Source organism: Patagioenas fasciata, chromosome 1 (genome assembly GCF_037038585.1).
Source record: "Patagioenas fasciata isolate bPatFas1 chromosome 1, bPatFas1.hap1, whole genome shotgun sequence".
Lineage (NCBI taxonomy): Eukaryota > Metazoa > Chordata > Aves > Columbiformes > Columbidae > Patagioenas > Patagioenas fasciata.
The window spans coordinates 129,393,345-129,417,933 of NC_092520.1; the positions used below are offsets into that span (position 1 = coordinate 129,393,345).

Genomic DNA, 24,589 nt, shown 5'->3' on the forward strand with positions numbered 1-24,589 from the left:
AACTCTGGGAGTTTTATAAACTTGGGTTCTCTGAAAGGAAGCGTAAACATAAAATTGTCTGTTTTACACACTTCTGTATTTTTGGTTTTGTTTTGATGTTCAGTCAAAAGGATCATGGAAGTCTGTAAATTTCAGGACAATTGCAACTAGGGTGACATCTGTGAGTAACCTGTAAGTTTTTATACTTAAATACCTTTAAGTATTCACAGAAATCACATCTGAATCTCAGCTAGGATGGATCCAAGGATTCTCTGATAAAACCTCTAATGTTCTGGGGAATCAGGGTACCAAGAAGGAAGTCATATGGAATCACCAATTATTTCAGTGGAGCACAGAACATTCCCTAGCAGCATAAATGGCTGGCAGTGTCATACAAACTGGTATGTTTAAGATATCTAATAAGTACTCTGAGGCAGGAGCCGCATGATCTAGTTAAATTGCTCTTGAACCCTGTGACTAGCTTGGTAACCATGAGCAGCACAGCAAGTGTACCTGAAGCAAAGTACAAATGAAACAAGAAGGCCTGTGTTCCTGGGTTTTTTGTTGCATCATTCTATTTATGTGGCAACAAGCTTACTGGCAGAAAGAGAAGCTTATTGGAAATGACAACAAATGATTTTCACAGCATTTTTCATGTCGGATTCCAAGGATGCTTTTCAAGGGTTATCTGGGCATCTGAAACATAAATGTTCTGCCCACAGCTTATAGCTCAGGTGTTGTCCAAATTCAGTGTGTTGTGGAGAGCACCAAGTCCTTTTTTTGAGGGCTGTGCTGAGTATAGTGTGAGAGGATGAAGGTGACTGAGAGTTGGTACAGGATGCGACTCACTCCCATTAGAGGCTACCTGGCCATTTCTAGACTTTGCTGTCCTTCACAAGTGTTTTGCCTTTTAGGCGGAACAATATCAGGATTGTGCTATGCCAGAGAAGAGAATGTATGGCAAAAATTCTGGTAAATTAACAAATTTTGGATTGTCATCAGGCAATTCACTGAGTTCAGGCACCCCTTATTATTCAAAGTATCTGAACCAGATCTACATCTTTGCCAAGTCACAAAACGCCTTTCTTCATGACCCATGTGAACTCAGTGTTTGCTGAACAGTATTGCAGCAATAGCATACCATAGACATAAAATAGGATAGTGCTGTGCTTCAGGGCTGTGCCGAGAGATGATCTGTAGTGAGGGGTAGTGATAGGGAATGGGAATAAATTAAGAAAACATCCATGAGTCTCAATCTGCTGTTATATCATTCTAGAATTGCTGTACTTCTGGTCTGAATCAAAGATACAGAAGTGAAAGTAGGGAACTGCTCCAGAAAAAAAAAAGTCCTGTGCCAAGCTCCTCTTCTACCCACAGCTCTTCAAACTGCTTAACTGATTTGATTCCCAGGAACCAGAGAGAAAACACTCACAAACTGATTTTGAGCTAATGTAAAAAAGAATCAGTCATATTTTTATCATGCAAGTTCTGATTCTGAATACTTTTATGCCCTTGGGGCTAGAGGCATAATGTGAGCACTATAGCTAACTGGGAGCAGCACTGTGCTATTATTTAGAAATGGACAGGTTCTAGTACATGCAATGGAGATGTCTATAGCTTTAGGCACATCATATGTATACATGTATATTATATATATACATATATATGAACACATATATATGTTTATATATGTGTATTTATATGTATCCCCATTATATCTGAAGATATTACAATGGTGTGTAGAACGGATATATATTCTGTCACAATTATTTAACAAATATACCATCAAAGCAGTGTCTCTTCTAATGATCTGTTTTCAAGGCCTTTTTTCCTTCTTGTCTTCCTCCCTGTCTTCCATCCTCCTTTCTTCCTTTTATTTTTTCTTAAGAAATTTTGCCACAGGCTTATGGAAATATTTATTCCATTGGCTAAACAAAAGGGCATCAACAAGCAGAACTTCAGGTACATCAGTTCCATTGGTTGCCCTGTTTGCACTGTTGTAATAACTGAAATTATTCAAGCTCAAAAAATGCTTCTATTTTGTGTGTGTTTAAACCTTTCTAGACTCTGTTGAAAAGCCTTTCTAAAGGGGGAAGAAAAAGGCTTAAAATTCAGCTTAGTATCTACAGTGACCTAGCTAAAGAGGAAGGAATTAACGCTGTGTATTGATACCATAATTGACCAGACATGCATACAGATTACGGGGCTCTTAATTGAAAGTAAACACTAACTGCTGTTCTTTAGAACTAGTTATTTTATTCCAGAGGGACAGAGAACCATTTCTAGTTTGGCTTCATACTGTGGGGAATGGTGAATGGATGGTATAGGAAAATATGAAAATTCTAGAACAGCACTTGCTTGTAGCAGGAGGTAAGGTAAGAAGGCAGCAGATAGTATCTGTGCATGAATCCTTTAGGACCAAGGCATTGCTCCCATTATTGTTTAGTCAGTCTGTTGTGAATATGGAAGAATGTGAAATGAGACCACATTCTTTTGCTCCAGGGTTCTCTTTCAGGTTTTACTGCAAGCCTAGTGCAAAACTGGATAACATGGAGATCAGAAAAAAAAAGACAAGGAGTGCTGTTCAATATGACATCAGTGATTCGATAATAAACAAAATAAAGACTAAAGCAGAGCAGTTTTACAATAAACTGTGGGGTTTTTTTGGCAACCTGGATCTATAAGTATAGATGTCAGATTTGGGTCTTGGGGTTTTGTTTGTTTGTTTTTTAATAATACAGACAAAGAAACTCAAGTTTTATAGCTATTAAGGAAGAAACTATCCGTAGCAACAGACTGTGTGGGGCAGAACCATTGCCACTGAAAACCATTTTAGGGTCATAGAGGACATGCCTGGTACTTAAAGGACAGACTGTACAGGTAACTAAAAAAAAAAAAAAAAAACAAACAAAGGAGAAGTGCCACCTTATAACTGTAAGTTCTTCCTAAGGAGAAAATGCCAGGTTTGCAACAGCTCTCTGTAAAGCAGCTGAGAATGAAATATACAAGAAGCAATGGCTGGGATCTTAAGCCAATGTTAATTTTAAATGTAATGTGATATTTTCTGTAACAGTGACATTGATTAACCAGGGAACAAATTTCCCCAGGAAACAGTGAATTCTTCATCTCCAATACTTTCTGGAAGACAAACTCTATCTAGATATGTCTACCCAAATCCCTCATATGTGGAGAATTGTGTCTAAGATACATGGAAAGTTAGATTAGATAGACTTTCAGGTTGCTTCTGGCCTTAAATTATTATAATATTACACAATATTAAACAAGCAGCAAACACAAACTTCGTCTAGGTGAGAACAGGGGCAGAAGGAAAGGGCAGAGAACAAAAAGGAAAGCAGGAACAGCTACAATTAAACAGGATCTCAACTTATAATGTAACAGCATCACCTTCTGCCAAAATGGTAGAGATAAAACCCATTTAGTTCTTGTCCTTTCTTCTTCCCCGGATAAAAAGAGAGGTGGAGAATTCTCCATACTGTGAGTAGGCTGTCAATACTATGCTCGTAAGCTGGTGAGCTTTAAAATTCTTTGGATGTTGTAGCTGAAACTGTTTTGCACTGTGTTCTACCACTGCAGTGCATCCTCCCTTGTTTGATAAAATGGCGCACAGTTCATTTAGTTCTACACAAGACATCTATGAGTGAACAGAAGAATCACACCTTGACCTTCATTTGCTGACATGACAGGTTAATGATAATCTAGAAATCTAGTTTATCTGCATCTAATCTACAATTCTATAGAAGACATCTAACATTAATCCAGATGAAGCTGAGGTTTAGTTTCTTAACTGGTGTGTTAACTGTGGTATGACCATAGATTGTCAGTCATACGAGGTGTCTTGCTCATACTTTGAATTCTTTGAATTAGTTGCGTGTACCTTGCTGGCTTGATAATCACATATGAAGCTACTTCCTATAAGATGGCACAAAATAGTGATAACCTACATATCAAAAAGAGAATAAGTCGAGTGAAGGATTTCTGTCTCTGTTCAGATAGTATATTGTGCAAGAAGGTCAACATGATCCAGGAATGTGCACTTGCAGCCCAGAAAGCCAGTCGTATCCTGGGCTGCATTAAAAGCAGCATGACCAGCAAGTTGAGGGAGGCGATTCTTGCCCTTCGCTCTTGTGACACCCTACCTAGAATAACGAATCCAGCTCTGGGGCCCCCAGCGTAAGAAGGACATTAACCTGTTGCAGTGAGTCCAGAGAAGGACCACAAAGATCACCAGAGAGCTGGACCACCTCTCCTATGAAGACAGGCTGAGACAGTTGGGGTTGTTCAGCCTAGAAAAGAGAAGGCTTGGAGGAGACCTTATTGCAGCCTTCTAGTACCTAAAAGGGGGCCTACAAGAAAGCTGGAGAGGGACTTTTTACATGGACCTGTAGTGATAAGACAAAGGGCAATGGCTTTAAACTCAAAGAAACTAGATCTCAATTAGATATAAGGAAGAATGAGGGTGGTGAAGCACTGGAACAGGCTGCCCAGAGAAGTCGTGGATGCCCCATCCCTGGAAGTGTTCAAGGCCAGGTCGGATGGGGCTTTGAACAACCTGATCTAGTAGAAAATGTCCCTGCCTAGGGCAGAGTGGGTGGAACTAGATGACCTTTAAGACCTCGTCCAACCTAAACCATTCTATGATTCTACATATCTAAGAACTGCTTGCACAGTACACATCTAGCTGAAATATGCATAATCACAGGCCTCTGTCCTGGCTATTAATGGGTATGGATTAGTGGATTATTATACTATTTTGAGTTTCGGTGTCTGGGGCTAAGACAATTGGTATCTGCTGTTCCATAACTCTTACATGCTCTTTTACTGATATGATAAAGGTTGAAAGCCTTCAAAGTTACAGAATTCAGGTTTCTTGGCACAACTGTGTGTATGACAATGAGAGAACATCCTATGTTTTATCTGTGAGTGGATTCACCACTGTGGGACCCACTCTTTGAAATAACTCTCATTCAGGATAAAGTAGAATCTAATTTTAGATAAGGTTTGTAACTTCTGCTTCATAACAGTTGATGATTTTGCCTTTTCTAGCAGTGTTACTTTGATGCAATCTGCTGCTGTGACTAAGGATGGGGTTCCATACCTGTGTAGCATAAACGAAAAGAAGGCTGCTGCAGTGCCAGGGCCCTGTGCCCTTTTTTGGGCAGGAGCCCACAGAACCACAGTCACTGTCTCCTGAGATCAATTCTCTGCTCAAAGATATGAATATCAGCACTGGTATAAGGGAAAAAGATGGACTCAAGACAGCCCAAATTTTGATTGGATCGTGTTGCTGTAATTTCTGAATCAGCTTATTTTTCTCAGTATTTCAAAATCCTTCAAAATATTTTATCATCTGTAAAGGTAAAATCCCATCTTTTCCTTCCTGTATTTCCAGGTGTAAGTTAGTCAAGTTGTGCTGGCTTTTGGAGTATTCACCTGTTTTGTTTTGTTTGGTTGGTTTTTTGTGTGTGTGTGGTTTTTTTTGGTTTTGTTTTTTTTGTTTGTTTGTTTGTTTGTTTTTTTAATGTAGACAAAGGACTAAATGCTGCATCACTCTTGATGTGCAGTAGATCAAAAAAAAAGAAGACAACAGGACAAGAAAGAGTAAAGAAGTCTGTGATGCCTTGGTGAATTTACAGCTAGCTCAGCTAAACAAACAGGAAGAGACACCAGTGACATCAGTTTAAAATCCTTTAGTAGAATAACACGTTCAGTTACTCAGAGAGAAAAACAGCTGTATTTGCTGTCAGCTTAATAGGTCAGCTGTTTGGAAGTACAGTACACACAGAGCAGAGATGTGGAAGTCTTAGGACTATGCAGCCTGTATTCAGAGCCATGATGCATTTTGAAGATTGTTTTGTATCTCCAATGAAAGGCAGGATTCAGTGGGTTTCAAGTTCCTGGCATTGATTTGAATATTTCTGTGATGCGAAAGAAAGAGGGTTCACGCATCAATTCCCTTCAGGAAATGGTTAAACACATTAATTCCTTGGTTTTGGCATCTTGGACAGGTTCACTCTCTCACTAAGGGAATACAAAAGCCTCAGGATCTCACCTGGATCACAGCTGATTGCAAACTAATATATATTCAGCATGGACAATCAGAGATGTAGGATTATAATAGAAATTAGTGTAAACACACCCCAGAACCTCTGAGGGATTTGCCTAGGTTAGTTTTCTTTTGGATAGAATTCAACTTCTTAACTCTGTACCAGAAACATGACTCTGATGCAGCGAATATAAACTCTCTCCTGGGAGTCTCAGACATCTGATTTGACCACAGGAGTTTTAATTTCAGAATTGCTGGAATTTTTCTAATTGTTGTAAAGATATTCAGAATAAAATGTCATACAATTGTCAGAGGAAGTATCTAATAAATCAGCAAACCTTTATATTTGCTAACATGTAACCATCTCAGGTTGAGAAAATAATAAAAACCAGTTCACATTGTGCTGTTATTGCTTCTGAAGCAGAATTCTGTTTCGAGGGAAAGCATCAGTCCAGTAAGTATGTAGGACATGGATACCAAAACCTTTCTATGTTACAAATACAGATTAAATAATTTTCTGGTTTGACTGAGCATTTTCAACAATGATTATCTTTATATCCAACTGATCTTTCAGAAAAGCTAAACTCCTATTAACTGGGTTGGACTAGATGATCTCCAGAGGTCCCTTTCAACCCTAACCATTCTGTGATTCTATGATTCTATAATTCCAATGGAGAGCTTAGCCATAGAGCAACAGGTATTGTCTGCACAGAAAACTTTGCTATGTAGAACGAGTTCATGTCTGCTAACCATAACTCACCATCAGTCAAAAGTTAGGCAGCAGCTGATGCGTTGTATGATTAGTTAGCATCACCTGTCTCATTCCCTTCTGCTGCTGTCTGGGAAGTTCTATTGTGGCTTCAGAATCTTGAGAACAACCCCAGTTACGGAAGTTATGTGACACATTTTATTCAAAGATGAGAGGATTTTTGCAGTGAGAAAGGAACCTCACTGAAAACTCTTTTTGAAGGATTCTTGAGTGCCTCAGAGTGCAAATCATTATGTAGAGCAAGACATTCTTCTCTTCCAAGGTGTATCATTATGTTCCAGATCTTCTCGGGGAAAGCTTGCTTTTTAGCTATTAGTCCTCTTTTCATGAAAATGGCTTAAATCTAAGCAGTATGCACTTCTTCCACCCAAGATGTGTAAGTAAAAATAGAGAATATTCATCTTAACAAAACACACAAACAGCTTGTGGACATCTGCATAGTCTTTGTAGTACAGGATGCATCATGAAGATGAACCCTTAACACCCTGTGTTGCAGCATCACCATCTTGCAAATGACTGAGGCTAGGGGCTGTCTGTGCATTGGGATACGCATCTAGTGCTAATCTTTCAAAACTCTATTCCCTGTCCTTTCAAGTGGTAAGAGTTTCATTCACATGCGGTTCATGGTCATAGAGATAGAGTGATTTCAAATTGGGCTGATCTTTTCAAAACACTCTGTAGTTCTTGCAAACCAGGCAGTCACCTTTCTGTCAAAGACAGTTCAGCAGCTGCCTTTTGTTGAAATGTTAGTTATGAACACAAAATAAGACCAAAAATGAAAACTTGAATGGCACTTGTTTGACTAAACACAGTTGACTAGTTGACTGACACAGTTAACCAAACATTGACTATACATAACTACCTGGATATGATGTTTGTAATACTCAGGGAAGGAATTTATACCGTGGGGTCCAGGAGCTGAAGGTATGGCACAGTTAGGGAAAATGGAATAAAATCAGGCAGTGGAAAAAGGCTGCCTTTTTTCTTCTATTACAAGACCTCTAAGATCTGATAATGTAGCATCTTCACATCAAACAAGTGAGACTTATTTTCTGAGTCAAGCTTGGGAATGAGAAAAAGATATGTAGTTTTATGGACAAACTCCCTGACATTTAGAGGTAGCAGTTGCATTCCAAGGTTGTAAAACTAGCCTTATAAAGCCAGTCCACATTTTATACTTAGGGTCTGATTTCCACCCAGGTGTCAATGGCTCAGGTAAGGATGAGACTTTAGATGGTGTTAGGTTAATGTTTGTAGCAGTTTGAACTACTATCTAATTAAAGTAGTTTGTATTCAATTGAGGTTGCCACATATATAAATATCTTCTCTAAACAGACATATATTGAACAAGTCTTGAGTTCAAGCAGTTTAATTTCCTCATGCCCTTCTTGCTTTTCACTCAGATCTCTGCTGCTACCTTGTGGTCAATTCAGTTTCACCGCAGTAGAGTGGCTATCCTCCTCACCACAAAACTACCTGGGATCTTGGACTAACAACTAAGATTGAGAGTTTTAAGTTTAGAGAAGCATTTGAGGTAATCATCATTTTTGTATTGAGTCATGCTAGACATTTCTCAGCTCAGCAAATTCTTTGCAGATTTTAGTGTGAAAATCAAAATAGACTACATCGCTGTTTGTCTCAGACCAAATTCACTATATTAACTTTTTTTAAAAAAAAAAAAAGCCCAAAACCTAAATCTTGAGCTTTCACATGGAAACTGATGGCTAGCAAATTTAGGTAGATGCATTAGTATTAGGATAATTCTCAATCTATTTTTCTATCTGTCTTTTTTGCATTTTTCATTATCAGAACAACTTTCCTGAACAGCTGCATGTCTACAGATTGATCAAGTGATTATCCTTGCTCACTGAAGGGTGAAAATACTCACCAGCCTTTCTGTTGCTTGTAAAATGACTGTGGGAATAGAAACACTGAAGAACCCTAGCTCATTAACCATGTATTTTTACCTTTTCCAGTCATTGGCTTCTATTTTCCCAAATAGATTAATCCCTTTGGCACAAGTTTTAGCGTGCTAAAAATAAGCTTCCATAATAAAAGAAAGTATTTTCTTAACTCCTGGACACTTTACGGTTAGTGTGTCAATACACATACACTCTTCCAGATTCTTGTTGGACAAGCTCATCAGATCTGTATAACTATACAGCCTTATGTGCACATATCCAACCAGATGATCAGCACTGCTTTAAAAATTATTCTAAATAATATATAATATATAATTGCAGATGATGTGATCCATTGCGAAGGTTGGGACTTTGTTTTCAACAGGTGAATTAGTTTTGGATTCTGCTAGTTTGGCAGAGATTTCACTATGTTCTCAGAGATGGCTTAGAGTCAATTCTGGAGAAAGAATAAAAGCAACCTAAGCAGCCGAGCCAGCCAGCTCTTCTCAGATCTCTAATTTCTCACTCTTGCCCTTGGGATATATACTAAAATACAGTGTTCCTTGGGCCACTTCCTTCCTCTGGATTTCAGCCACCTGTCCCAAGTGTTTCATGCATCTTGTTCTGCCCAGTGCATCTACTGCGTATCTGTACCTGAGATTTAAGAATGTTTTGGGTATTTGCCTGACCAGAAACTGTCCAGAGCAGATTCTGTGTGGTGAAGAGCTGCAATATGGGGACTCACTCTCAGGACTTGCATTCTTATTTTGTAGAGTGATGATTCCTTAGATATATTCTATTTTGAACTGCTGAACTCCAACTGAGAACCTGGGAGACTGGAATCTCTCCCATAAATAAAATTTGCACAGAGGCACAATGCAGACTTCCATACTAACAACTCTTTTGTAAACATTCAAGTCCAATGCCTTTCATTCAATCTTGACTTTCTCCAGGAGTAACAACTGACAGGAAGTGATGGTGATTGCAAAGACTTCATCAATGTTCGCGAGTAACCTGCTAAACTGAGGAATACTCAAAGATGTCTTGTGTGAACAAACTGTTCTTTCACAGTTGGTTCAGGCAACTAACTTCACGTTGAAGGGAAATCCTAAAATGGTGGTTTGTGAGAGAACTGTTTCTTTTCCAGTCTCTGCATATCATGCATGCTTTCTGCAGCTGCGATCTCAGCCCAGAAGTTTCATTGTGACTCACTGAAGAACAAAAGCTATTTTTTGTTGAACTATTCCATGCCTTGAAACAGAGAGCTAGTTAATGCCATCTACATTGCTACCTATTTCTAATCACCAAAGATATCACAGTCTCTATAGATAGAGAGGAGTTGTATAGACTTCAGAGCAGTCGTCTTTTCTATGAAGCACATGGAAACCAAGGAGAAACATATGAAAGGAGCATACAAGGCTTGATAGAAAGATTTCTCCCGTCTTTTTCTGGGATACTTATGGAGGATCTGAGCCCACTTTTCACAATCGATTTAGTGTAAATGATGAGCCCTATGTCTTCTTTCAGTGTTTCATTGAGACTAGCATCCAAATACACATCCATAATACATTTCTTTCACTGTGCATTGAGAGGCAGCAAAACAGAGGTCCTGGGTTGTAACTGCAGATGTTTGTATTACCCATTGAACTATCATGGAACTATTACAACCATTTTATCTTATATTTTAAATACAACAGGTATTGGACTGTTGGTAAAGATTAGTTGACAGCACTACCTAGTGTTATGCAGTGCCAGTGAATGCTGAACAAGTGTTGACGATATATTCAAGCATATTCTAGTCCCCTTCTGTATCTTTTCTGCTCTTCCTTCTTTGGTTTCTGCATACCATTTTGCAGATGCAGGTCAGCACGGAGACACAGCCCTTTTCATAATTTAGTTCTTCAATGCTGTATAGCTGTGGTGTAATACATGTTGGCAAGATTCTCTGTTACCCCAATATTGCCCTTTCAGATGCTTTGTCAGTAGCTTCAGGCTTGACTTCTCTTTTTCTTAGGCACAGTCCATTTCATTAAAAGCAGGTAGAGGGCTTTCATTCTCTCCTCATGAAAAGCACGATGCGGGATGTTGTTAGTACATTTCCTTGGGGTATCACCTTGTTTTACTTCAGTTAATAAGCTGATGAAGAAGATGATTTTTTTTTTTTTTTTTTGTTAAATTTTCCTTTTTGGCAGAATAAGCTGTCTGGGTACATACAGACAGGATCCCTGTGGCTCTCAGCATCAGAGATAATTAAAATGGGCATGCAGCCAAACTTTATCTTTCCTTAAGATTATTAATTTCTGTTAACAATGATGTCTTTATTTTCAGACTTTCCAGAGGGATCATTATGTACCATATTCAAGTGAAGCTCCTATTCTGGATAAGAAAGGTTTGAATATTTAATTAGCATTCTTTTTCTACCTGTGTCTCCTGGTTAGAGCAGAGGTCTGGGACTCAAAGAGACAGATTTGTGTTCTGCCAGTGTATTTCCATCTGTCAGAAAGAAAGGACTTCGTTACTGAATTTTGTATTATGACACGAATCAATGATTCAGCCTACTCGAGCCTGGCTGATGAACTTGAAAAGGGAACAGACAGCCAGAAATAATGCAGGGAATATGTACAATTTCTGCATGGATCTCAGATGTCACCTACCAGAAAATGTTGAGGCCTGGCAGTCTAAGATTTGAAAGTAATTTGACATCTTGTACAAAGTCTAGTCAGGTACAGTAAATATGCAATAAGCCTGGAATGCTAAATTACCACTTGATTCAGAGTTATATTTCCCTTCTGACATGTTTCTTATAACCACTTTATTTATTTAAAGATGATGAACGAGCAATTTCTATTGTTCCAGTCTCTGTGAATCTTCACTACTCCAGACCTCAAAGGATAATGATTTGCAAGTTATTCAGAAACTCATTGCTTGTAAAGCCTGTGGCATCCATGAGAGGGGTAGTGCCTCTTCTTGTACTAGCCTTGTTTGAAATACTTTCGAGAAGAAAACTTCTGGGGTGTGCAAGTTTGGATAATAGGTACACGGCTGTAGCTGTGGCAGAGAATACACTTGCCAGGGTGGCATGGAAACAGCTGAATGATCAGTATCCAGCAACTGAGATAGTTAATTTATTATTGTCTCTCTAGATGCAGTGAGGGAGACAGCCCTTCATGTGGCTGCCTTGTGTGACAATGTGGATGCTGCTCAGCTTGTCAATGAAATAATAACATCTGAATTGCAAGCAGGTAAAAAGGCTGAGTGCAATAATGGTCCACATCCATGTTAGAGATTCACTTAGGATATCAAACAGGCAGGGACAATGACCTGCTCCAAGATGTTATATTTTATTGTTCCCTGACTCAGTTACTTGACACCTCCAGATACTCTGTTTTCACCCTGAGAAGTAAACTGTGTACCTAAGGCGAACTAAAACATCCGTGTACCTAAACTGTGTACATACACTGACCTAAAAAAACCTCGTAATTTTGTGATTGAAATATATCCTGTTCTCAACTGTCTTTCTCCGTTTCTCATTCCCATTTGATTTTTCTGGACTGATATCACTTTGTGATAACCTCTACATATATGTTTCAGTGCTGCAAAAAGCAGTATGGATTCAGAAGATGATGCTTTTTACATCTCATTCTCACAGATGTTGCTACAAAGAGACATGACAGCAGGAGGAGCCTACTCCCTGACCAAAAACACTCAGTGACAGGAGAATGTATCTGAAACTCTTGTATATTCATGTAGCCCTCAGAAGCAGAAGTACTGATTCTGTTGTTTTGCCTAAATTGCAGGGTAAACATTACATCTAACTCTGATTTTTTCAAGGAAGATGTCACTTTTTTAGAATGATTTCACAGAAATTTTGTGTATTGTGTGAGAATTTCATCCTACTAATTCAGAAAAAGACTGAAAAATGTAGGAAATATAGTGATTTATGTGGGGAACATAGCTATGGTCATTTGCCTGTCCCTGAACAAAGTTCTTCATTTCTCCATGCCTCAGTTTCTCCATCTATAAAATATAATTAATTATTTCAGAGCCATAAACAACAGTTGATGTAAAATTTGGTGAAATACCATTTCCAAGTGCTTGAGGTATTTACATAAAAGCTATTACTGATGTGTAAAAATATGAATATGAACATAAGTCGAATAAACAAAGTGGTAAAATATTTTAATGAGAATTGCTGAGAGTGAGTATTGTTCATTCCGAGTGGCAATACATTTCTTTATTGTAGTATCTGCCTTTGGGTCAAAACAAATTAAAGACTGCATGGATGAGAAAACAGGCCAGATCCTGTGGCCCTTCTCACAGGACAAGATGCAGAACATCATCTACAAAGTAACTCCTAACATCTAAATGAGATGAGAGTCTGAATTGAGAATTTCAGGAGACTAAAGAAATCATACACTTCCTCTCCCTAGTTCCATGGATATACACTACTCCTTACCATGGAAATCTTTGAATATCCTGTATTTTCCCAAGTATGTTTCAGTTTTTCACTAATAAAATACTTGTGGCTGTGCTGTGGGCTTCAACTGTTCAAGTGCTTCTGGCACATTTGGTATGGTGTGATAGACAACAAGGAAATTGTGTGCTGCAAGGGAAACTGCTCTTCATATTGCTGTGGTAAAAGAAACCATCTATTTAGTGAAGGCAATAATGGAAAAGAGAGCTAATATCAAGAATCCTCAGGACACAACAGTTACAATCTTATCTATTACACTTTGATAGACTAAACTGCTACGATACCTTTATTTCTGACATGCTAGCTAGGTGTCTCTGCATTTGTCCTTCTTTTCTTCCTCTATCAATCTGTCTAATCAGTAGCATGAACCCGAACTTCAGAATTCCAAAGAAGGTAAATTTTGTCAGACAACTTTGCTCCAGATATTTGATCTTCATTAGAAAAGGAAGTAGTCTTTAGTCCATGTTCCAAAGTGGAACTGTTACCCATGGGTAACTGTTAAAAAAAACCACCAAACTTTAATCCTGGGTGTTAACTCTCTGTCTATAATATAATGATACCAGCAAAAGCTGTTAATGACTTCGCTATCACCCATTACAGCAGTAATACAACTAATGCGAAACTTGATAACATTTTCTCTTGTGCTTTTCCATATTCAACTATGAAAAAAATCAACAACCTCAACTGTGAATGGAATTATGCAATATGAAATTCTGATGTGTGTGGAGAGTTATACCAAACTCAAGTCAGCATAAAAATGATCTGAAGAATAAAGGGCAGACTGTGAAAATGTATCCGTACTGTTGAATAATGTTTTCTTCTCAAATGGAACTGTTCTCTGTAATAAAGATTCTGAACTTGGTTGGCTATTCTAGTGCAAGTACTTTGGAGGACTTCCTATCATATTATGGGAGTCTTCAGTAACTATCAAATGTGGTTACTCAGTCTTCAATTGCTAGGTTGGCTTGGGGAAATCCTTAAATCCATACAGGAGTGGTATCTGCAGATATTGTGATAGTCTAACTTTGACAACAGGATAAATATAGTATGTTGATGGCTAGCTCACAGTTAGCCAACATATGGGCACAGATCAGAAGAGCTAGGGTCATTTCCTCTCTAAACACAAAAAAGGTGTCTTTTCATGCAATATCTTCACTAGGGTCTTGCTTAACAAGGCCATCTCAATTTCCCTTCCTATGTGTTGGTGAGATGGACAAGTGTATAGTTTATGTTCTTTTCTCTCAAGCTCAGTTTCATGTTTTCAGACACCTGCACAGAGATAGATACAGAGATACAGTCCTGAAGCTCTGCTCGTTCTCAAAGCAGACCTTTCCTTAAGCAGACACTGGTCTGTCTGAAGGGAAGCAAATCTGACCAGGGATGTCAAGGACAACAAGAAGGGCTAGTATATCAGTGGCAAAAGGAAGGTTAGGGAAAATGTGGGTCCGCTGCTGAATGAGGAGGGTGCCCTGGTGACACATGATACAGAGAAGGCAGAGTAACTGAATGCCTTCTTTGCTTCAGTCTTTACTGCTAAAACTGTCCCTCAGGTATCCCAGACCCCAGAGACAGGAGAGAAAGTCTGGCAAAACGAAGACTTTCCCTTGGTTGAAGAAGATCAGGTTAGAGATTGTTTAGACAAACTGGACATCCACAAATCCATGGGTCCCAATAGGACGCACCCACGAGTGCAGAGAGAGTTGGCAGATGTTATTGCAAAGCCATTCTCCGTCATCGTTGAAAGGTCTTAGAGAACAGGAGAGGTGTCTGAGGACTGGAAGAAAGCCAACGTCACTTCAGTGTTCAAAAAGGACAAGAAGAGTGACCCAGGAAACTATAAACCAGAAGCCAGTCAGCCTCACCTCCATCCCAGGAAAGGTGATGGAACAGCTCCTTCTGGACATCATCTCCAAGCATGTGGATGAAAAGAAGGTTATCAGGACTAGCCAGCATGGGTTCACCAAAGGGTAATCATGTTTGACCAACCTGATAGCCTTCTATGATGGTACGACTGGCTGGGCAGACAACGGAGGAGCAGTGGACATTGTATACCTTGATTCAGCAAGGCTCTCTCACAACCTCTTCACAGGTAAGCTCAGGAAGTGTGGGCTGGATGAAAGCATGGTGAGATGGATCATAAACTGGTTGGATGGCAGGGCTCAGAGGGTTGTGATCAATGGTGCAAAGTCTGGTTGGAGACCTGTATAGTTAGTGGGATTCCCCAGGGGTCAGTGTTAGGTTCAACCTGTTCAACCTGTTCATCAGTGACCTGGATGAAGAGACTGAGTGTAGCCTCAGCAAATTTACTGGTGATACCAAACTGTGAGGAACGGTCAACACACCAGAAGGCTGTGCTGCCATTCAGTGAGACCTGGACAGGTTGGAGCACTGAGCAAAGAAGAACCTAATGAAGTTCAACAAGGGCAAATATAGGGTCCTGCACTTGGGGAGGAACAACCCCAGGCACCAGTACAGGTTAGGGGCAGACCTGCTGGAAAGCAGCACTGCAGAGAAGGACTTGTGAGTTCTGGCAGACAACAGGTTGACCATGAGTCAACAATGTGCCCTTGAGGCCAGGAAGGCCAATGGTATACTGGGGTACATTAAGAAAAGTGTGACCAGCAGGTTGAGGGAGGTTATCCTCCCCCTCTACTCTGCCTTGGTGAGGCTGCAGCTGAAGTATTGTGTCCAGTTTTGGGCTACCCAGTTTAAGGACAGAGAATTACTGGAGAGAGTCCAGCAGTGGGCTACAAAGATGATTAGGGGCCTAGAGCACCTTTCTTATGAGTAGAGACTGAGACAGCTGAGTCTGTTCAGCCTGGAGAAGACTGAGAAGGGATCTCATAAATGTTTATAAATAACTCAAGGGTGGATGTCAAGAGGATGGGACCAGACCCCTTTCAGTGGTGCCCAATGATAGGATGAGGGGCAATGGGCACAGACTGAAGCATAGGAGGTTCCATCTGAATATAAGGAAAAACTTCTTTCCATTGAGGGTGACAGAGCACTGGAACAGGCTGTCCAGATAGGTTGTGGAGTCTCCTTCTCAGGAGACATTCAAAACCCACCTGGACACATTCTGTGTGATTCTGTACCCTTCCCTGATCACTGTTGACAAGAACTTGTGAAAGAGTTTCAACTCCTTTGTTCCAGTTGTCTATTTGGAGCTGACTACTGAAGGTCTGCATTTCCTTGAGAAACAATATTCAACCAACTGTGTCCATTGATGTTGCTGGCTGGGGTGAGAAAAAGAGCAAGTATTTTTCAGCATCAAAGGGCCTACTATTTTTTTCTGTCACACTCTTCAATGTCTGTAAGGGGGTCAGAAGAGCACAAATCAGAAATTTTGGGTGCACAGGATTTCAGAATATCAGAGCCTATGCCTTTCCTCTTAAGATGAGTTTGCAAGGACCAGAATCTATGTTTTCTGTCTCCACATGCACATCCAGCAGGATGGATTCTAGGAGTCCTTATTGTTCCGTTCTGTTGCAGTCCCATAAACAAAGCTGTATAGCATGAGGCACTTGCTGTTCCTTGTGTCAGCACAATGGATTGCTAAATTTCCCTCCCAGATCACGGAGCTGACTCAACTGCACACAAAATAGCATGCAATTTGGAGCCCTTTACCCTCAACCTCTTTACCAGGTAATATGTCTTATTGCTTACTTATTGCTTACTTATGTCTTATTATGCACTAACTGGAATTTGAATTCCCCACCAAGCTGTCATACCAAGTGATAGACTGGTGCTCATCTGCATCTGAGTAATAATCTCTCATACCATGATAGGATTTGTTTGTAAAAAACTTTCTGTTGACTTTATTCTGTCTTTGTAGCTTTGCTGGGCTCCCAGCCACAGATTAAATCTGCAGATGGCTTTGTAAATTTGTCTGATACCTTTTGTTGGCAGAAAAGAGGCAACAGGTAATTCTGATCTGTCGAAGCTACTATCCATCTCCTTCCCATATTATAACTTTCCCTCCCCCATCCTGTTCCCAGTACATGCATCAGCCACATTTATATGCCACCAGTTATTTAGTTCCACTTTCAAATCACGGCAAGGCTTTGGTTTTGTTCATGGAACAGGACATGTTGTGTGCACTCTCTGGGTGCATTAAGTCTTCAAGTAGCATACTGACATCTCTTTTTCTTACAGTGAAAATTCCCCTGAATTTCCCCAGAACCTTTCCAGAGGTTGAAACTAGTGGAATAAGGATGATGTAAACATCACACTTCAACTGGTTCAAGTTGATTCAAATGGACTCGCATGAGCTGGATGCTGTTTAGAATCTTTTTCTGGTGACCAACGAGGGTGATGCCAATGCGCTGGATATCTCTGCAAGAGAACAGAGGATGTGGAAAGTGTTAAAATGAGCTTCTTGTTCTGAACCATTTGCTGTAGAACCAAACCAATGTGTACGGATATCATCGTCTGAGAATCAGTTGACAAGGCTTCTGCTTTTGCCTGGCAAATGTTTGTGGGTGTAGACAGTATCAGCAGAGCTTGGTAGGTATGATACTAAAAGAAGTAGTAGAAATGGGCCATGAAAATGATCAGAGGGCTGAAACACCTGTCTTATGAAGAAAGGCTGAGAGAATCAGGGTTGTTCAACCTGATGAAAAGAAGGCTCTGGCAAGACCTTTTTGTGGCCTTTCAATTTATAAAAGGGCTTCCAAGAAAGATGGAGAGAGACTTTTTAACAGGGTTTTTAGTGACAGGACAAGGGCCAATGGTTTTAATTTGAAAGAGGGTAGCTTTAGATTGGATATAAGGAAAAAAACTGTTATGATGAGGGTGGTGGGGCACTGAAACAGGTTGCCCAGAAAAGTTGTTGATGTCCCATCATTAGAAGTGTTCAAAGCCAAGTTGGATTGGCCTCTGAGCAACCTGATCTAGTGAAAAATGAGCCTGCCCATGGCAGCAGGGTTGGAGTAGATGATCTTTAAAGGTCCCTTCCAACCTGAACCATTCTATGACTCTATGATTACAAGAATATTCCTTTTGCTGGCTCCAGTCTTCTGCATAACACTTGAACCCAGCATATGGCATGGTTGGTTCTACACAATCCCTTAAAAGTGGATATTACCTGTGGTAGGTATCATGAACATTCTGATGTAACAGTCTCTGGCAGTATGTTTTGTAGTGTACACGAGATGGATATTAGTGCTTATAGAAATAGATTACAAATGTACACTGGTATGGACAGTGTTCAGAGGCCATCATATGATGCAAGAAACAGTAGCTGCTTTGCCCTGGCTTCCCTCTCCTTTTCCATGTCTATGTATTCTTCATATAGCCCTCATTAAATATTTCTCAGACTGCTTTCACTTTCTGCATGGAAAAATGAGTGTCTGCTTTCTTCCTCTCTCTGCTCCTCTACTTACTCCAGAGTCATGCGTGATATGACATCAAATGTAATCAGACCAGCCTGGTCAAAATTCTCCTTGTAACGGCCCATCTTGATAGCATCCAGCCATTCATGGGCATTGTTGAGTGAAGGGAAATCTGGAGGACAGTTGCTCAGGAGAGGCTGAGATGGTCTGCAAAAGAGATAGGTTCTAAAAACCCACGTTATCAACATCAGCTGAACACACTAGTAAGCTAAGAGTTATGAGAAGGAGAGAATGCAACTTCTGAAGAGCACAGAATGGGAGAACAATGGTATTTGTTCTTCATGACCTGATTCCTAGAGTCTCACCTTGATGCCCAGTTTCTAGACTACCTATGTTCCTTCTTCTGCCTGAAAACAATTAACCCAACCCAAGAAACTGATCCTTCCTTCCTGTTTTATACTCTCTCAGGCACATTCTCTTGTTGCCCCAGATCTTTCCACACTTTCTGGGTCTAGACCTACTGGCCACTAATTTGCCCCTATTAGGGCAAAGAGTTGCAGTGGGGAATTTTCTGAGGCAGAGATGAGATCTTATACCTTTTTACCTTTGTGATTACCTCTCCTTTTCCTAGATGCACTCCTTGGATCAGAAAGTAACCTATGAGACAATGAGTGCATTGTTTCAGCTCCAACACCCTTCACTTAAAGTACAGTAGTAAAAGGCCAAATAAATTACTGTTTATATACGGCATTAGCTCTTTCCCTCATCATATGAATCTCAAAGCTATAGCTCTCTTTATGTGCTTTTTTTAGTAAACTGGGCATGACTAGGCACTTTTGTCCTCCCTCAGCTGTGGAGTACATTCCACTGAGACAAGGCTTATAACAATGAGAACAAACCCTCATGCCAGCAGGAAGTAATTCCATCATCAGCTCAACAACCATCTAATCTTGGTGCCATTTACTCCCCTAGAGATTTCTCCTTTGCTGACTTCCAGCTGCAAAGTGCAGTTGGGAAAATATGGGATGCAAGCTGCAATTCTAAATAGTCTTAGCTACACATTTTCTTCCCTCTTCTTCTCCTCCTTCATCACTGCTTGTGATCACACAGTATTGTGTGATCACAGAATATCTTGGGTAGCTGCACGCGGATGTGCCCCTCTCTTCTTTCCCTAATATCCCTCACTCATGTTTATCCTCAGTGCACCTCATCAAGAGATTTATCTCCCCTCACATTTATCACTCACAACTCCTCATCACCCACTAAGTGAATCAGGTTCTTCCAACTCTCCTTCTCATTTTTTTCCTTTCTATTTATTCCCAGTCTCAGATGAGAGAGTTGGAAAAAATACTATATAGTCTGATTTACTGCTTCTTTTCCTCATTATGCCTACCAAGAGACAAGTCCTATTATTTTGCACTAAATGCTTATCTCACCTGTTGCTCCCAGTGCCAGTGGCTTTCAGGGCAGATGGCTTGCGGATCATTTTATCTAGGGCACTGACTATTTGCTCGAATCTGGGTCTCTGGACCCGCTCCTTCTGCCAGCAGTCGAGCATCAGCAGGTGCAAAACAGTTGGACAGTCTGGGGGTGGTGGCAGGCGATAGTCCTGATCAATGGCATTAATTACCTGCAGGGAATGAAGAACCGAGTTCTATCACAGCTAAGAAAACATAAGGCAGGCTTGAATCTCTTGGTGGTGTATGACTTTCTTCTACTTTAATTGATATAGGGCAGAGAGGGAGATGTACATTTTCACTACTTATGATACTTACATCCTGATTGGACATGTCCCAGTAAGGCCTCTCACCATAGGACATCACCTCCCACATGACAATGCCATAGCTCCAGACATCACTGGAGGAGGTGAACTTGCGATACTGGATAGCTTCAGGGGCAGTCCAACGAATGGGGATTTTGCAGCCCTAGAAAATGGTCACAGAGCAACCAGAACGTTAGTGAGATAAGGACTATTTCAGAAAATTACATCACTGAACGAATCAGACGCTTGTAGCATGACACAACTCTGAGCATGGGGTACCAGTCCAGTTGATGCTGTCTTGCAGACATTGTTGGTTTAAATTCAAACTATGTTCAAGGTTTCCACCTTGTTCTATTGACAATAGAATGAGAAAACAGAATCATGCCTCCTTGCTCCTACAAATCCCATGATGTTGTAGATTTAAACTTTTATACCTCTTCTTTGCAGCATTTGAGAGGTGGCAGATAGCAAAACGCTCCAAAAGTCACAACCATTTGGAAATCTAAGGCCATTTAAACAGTCTCAATGTGCAGCAACACCAAGGACAGATACACTGAGTGGCTAGCATTAACTCCTTCCTTTTTCCATCTTGACCTCTCTGACTGTGGGTATGACCTGCCAGACAAAATATCATTCAGATGTTGGTTCTTCAAAAAACATACATCAAAAACTTGTTTCAGTTTTCAGTGACTGAATTATTCTCATCCCCTGCATACCAAATGGTAGTTTCAACTCACTTGTTATACACCCGCCCCTTTTGTGGTATGTATAACAAATGTCAGAACTTCATAGGCAATAAGTTCATTTGATGGTTGGTTGTAAGCCCATAAATATACTTATGCCAGTTATCTTTTCTGTAGGAAAAAAATACCTCTTTCCTCAAAGGGTGGTAGTACAGGATCAATCTCTCCTTCAGTCCTTTATACTTTCTGTAAGAAGCTAACGAAAGGGGAAAGATTACACCTATATCAGGTTATGAGGTTTGTCCTGTTCACCATCATTCCACAAAAAAGGCACTGAGTCTCTGTTTCACATGGCAGAGTGGATCAGATATTCAGTTATTTTTGGTTTTTACTGCTTTGGAACAGGTAGCCCACAAGACAGAAGGCTCTACCCCACTAATCTCTCTGGTCTCAAGACGGACTGAAAAGGGTACACTAAATCAAGGAGGAGAACAGAACAACATCTGGCAGCACTGCAGTAATGCACTCCATAGCGGTAACTCACCAGGGCTCCAGTATAAGTGGGATTTGAAGCATCATCCTCCAGAAAACGGGACAAACCAAAGTCTGACACCTTGCACACAAGGTTACTGTTGACTAAGATGTTCCGTGCTGCCAGGTCACGATGAACATAGTTCATGTCTGAAAGGTAGCGCATGCCAGCTGCAATCCCCCGTAGCATTCCCACCAGCTGTAACACACTGAACTGTCCCTCCTTCTGCTGTAAGTAAGGAGGCAAAAATAGGCTTTTGTGACCACAGACCATAAAGCTAAAAGGGAAGACTAACAAAGAGCAAGGTAACAAGGTGGATTTATGAAGTTTGAGAACATACATCTTAACTTTGGCCAAAATCTGAAGGTTCAGGGACAGTAAATAAGAAAGGAGGGTCGGTTTAAGGTAATGAATCTCAAATGAAGACAAATCTCATCATGTGGCCATATCCTCCTATAACATCCTACACCTAGTCTCATTAACTACTAAGACGGCTAAATGATTGGGACCATCAGACCAGACAAATGTGCTCTTAGTGTCTTAGGACCTTCACAATGGCTTCTATGGGTACATGTGCTTTTCAAAATGCACCTGCCAAAGCATTTGTGGTTGAATTAGCATATGAATCATTAAAAAAAAAAAAAGTGAAGCATCTATAGTATAAAAATGTCTGTATTTATGTTTTATTACTAGAAACTGAGTCAAAAAATAACAAGTTTCATTACTTCATTACAATGTTGAAACCTTAAAACTTTCAGTGGAATAACGTCTGAATAACATTAGTAGAAAAACAGCCTTTGGAGCGTGCACATAAGGAACTGGAAGGCTACGTACAAACACAAATGGCTTATTGCTATTTACCACTAATTATTTGAGCTGGAGAAGTCTAAAATAATGAAGAAATTTTGTATTATGAGTGTGCTTTTGGAATATTTTCACCATGTTGGCCCCAAACCACTTACTGCGGTAATTTGCTATAATTTCTATTGCACCTGAACAGGGAAACTGAGGACTTATAGAGACAGGAGTGAAGAGGAAGAACAGGCAAAATTATCAGATCTGAGACTGGCACACAGTAAGATGAAGAGGTAACAGTTGTAGGAGGCTCTGATTGTGGTACCCTGAGGAAGGAATCCAGTGATCCATTCTCCATGAACTCTGTGACAATCATGACTGGTCGGTTCTTGGTGACCACACCCTCCAGATGGATGACATTGGGATGCTCAAATTGCCCCATGATGCTGGCCTCGCTCAGGAACTCCCGCCACTGCTCATCTGTGTAACCTGACTTCAGGGTCTTAATAGCTACTGTGTATTCACGCTTCCCTGGGTGTTTCAGGCGCCCAAAGCACACCTGTCCAAACTCACCTGTCAGGAGGGAAGAAATACACCTCAAGTAAGGAAACACAGCAAAGAATTTTAGTCAGGTGCACTAAAACATTCTACTGTAGAAAACTCCAGGCACTGCTTGGAAATATGGTTACTAGGACTGTTTGGATTAAGGTAGAGTTCTTGATGAAGGCTCTGAATTCAGTCAGGTTGGAGACTACATCTTCAGGGTTCAAATTAGGAGCTCTGAGTTTTCAAAGACTGTTTTAAACCGGGTTTGGAGTCAGCATCAAAATGCAAGTAGGTTAAGATGAATTTTGGTAAAAATGAAGGTAAGTTTCCTGAGACACTTAATATACCATGATTGGGTCCACCTCAGGCCAGCAGTGTGCCAGATCTCAAGGTAAACAAGAAGACACTTCAAAATCTGCAGATTCTCACACTACCTGATCCAATGACCTCCTCAATCTTGATGAAGGACACATCAATCTCTTTGGCAAATTCTCGAATAGCTTCATTGGGATCTTCATAGGTTGAAGGATCAATGTAATACTTCACTCCAAGCCCTGCAGTGGAGAAGACAGCCCAAAACATTACCAGAATCAAACCCTGAGAGACATGGGTGTTCATGAGGACCTTACCATCAGTTGCTCAAGACCACTTACCTCGTGCACTAATATACTGCTGCAGGCGATCTGTGTATGGAGTCTCTTGCCTTTTACTGCAGGACATAAAGGAAAGGAAAGTCAAAATACACACAGGAGTCCCTCATAGGATGTTGAGATAGCCTTCTCAATGCAAGACTCAGAATACCCTTCAGTTTAGGGACAGAAGATGGGTATTAAGATCCTGCCCATCTCTTGAAAACTAGTGCATGCTTGTTTTCAATGTGCTAGTTTTTACAGCATTGTTTGCATCCCTACTTTAGATATGACGAATTACAGGGCCTCCAGTACTAGCCTGAAAAAAAATATTGCAGTTTACCTTTATTGTGTTGGAAGTTATCTTGCTAGTCAGACTAAATTTGCATTTTAATGTCATTTAATTATAACAAGTTATTATTTTTCCATACTAATCTAAAGCATCTTCCGTGATGTCTATTTAAGTTTTTCAAAAACATTCTCAGAGCCATTTACTCTAATGTCTAATTTGTATAAATTTTCCCCAAGGATTAATTCTTCTCTATTTTCGTTCCTGGTCTCTTAAAAGCATTTATTTTGACTGTTTTCATAAGTATGGCACTCAAAGTCAACCACACAGAGCCAGATGGACAGAAATCTGTCCCATGATGTCATTTTTGCATGTGCAGAACAAGAAAGGTATGGTCTTTCTTACTGTAATATTTATTGCACAAATACATTTAACTTTCAGTAAGTATACATCTTAGCATAGGTGTTTCTCAGATTTCATAGTCTTAACTGTGTGTGATTCAGGCTTTTTTTTTTTTCCCACATGATCTTGTTGTTTTGTAAGTTTCATCCTGTTACTGGTTTGCTCTAAACATACCTTCTATTTTCAAGTCACTTTGTTCCCAACAGTGTTAATATTTTTCCCCAAAATGTAAAATTCATGCTAGTTTCAGTCTTTTCTAGATCATGTTAATTAGACCAGATTGTAAATCAAACTGTGGTATCCTGTGGCATCCCTGCTGTATGTATGGATGAGTCAACTTAAATGCTTTGCTGTTTCAGCACAAGACCTTCTAGCTACTGATTCAATTAGCTTCTGAAGACACTATCATGAAAAGTTACTTTTCTTTACTG

The 24,589-nt window shown here is 40.1% G+C and overlaps 1 protein-coding gene across 5 annotated transcripts in view; it reads right to left on the reverse strand.

Annotated features, from left to right (window-relative positions):
- Positions 1-12,866: 12,866 nt before the first annotated feature.
- Positions 12,867-24,589, reverse strand: part of LOC136108050 (ephrin type-B receptor 5) — a 71,989-nt gene continuing 60,266 nt past the window's right edge. For 4 of the 5 annotated variants that reach the window (XM_065849515.2, XM_071814927.1, XM_071814916.1 and 1 more), the window contains 8 exons: positions 23,492-23,547; positions 23,273-23,392; positions 22,618-22,865; positions 21,510-21,725; positions 20,296-20,445; positions 19,957-20,150; positions 18,572-18,727; positions 12,867-17,522 (listed from right to left, as the gene is read on the reverse strand). In XM_065849515.2, coding sequence (XP_065705587.2) covers positions 17,414-17,522; positions 18,572-18,727; positions 19,957-20,150; positions 20,296-20,445; positions 21,510-21,725; positions 22,618-22,865; positions 23,273-23,392; positions 23,492-23,547 — 1,249 coding nt within the window. In that variant the 3' untranslated portion in view covers positions 12,867-17,413. The remainder of the gene's footprint in view (positions 17,523-18,571; positions 18,728-19,956; positions 20,151-20,295; positions 20,446-21,509; positions 21,726-22,617; positions 22,866-23,272; positions 23,393-23,491; positions 23,548-24,589) is intronic. The other variant, XM_071814907.1, reaches the window with a different exon arrangement.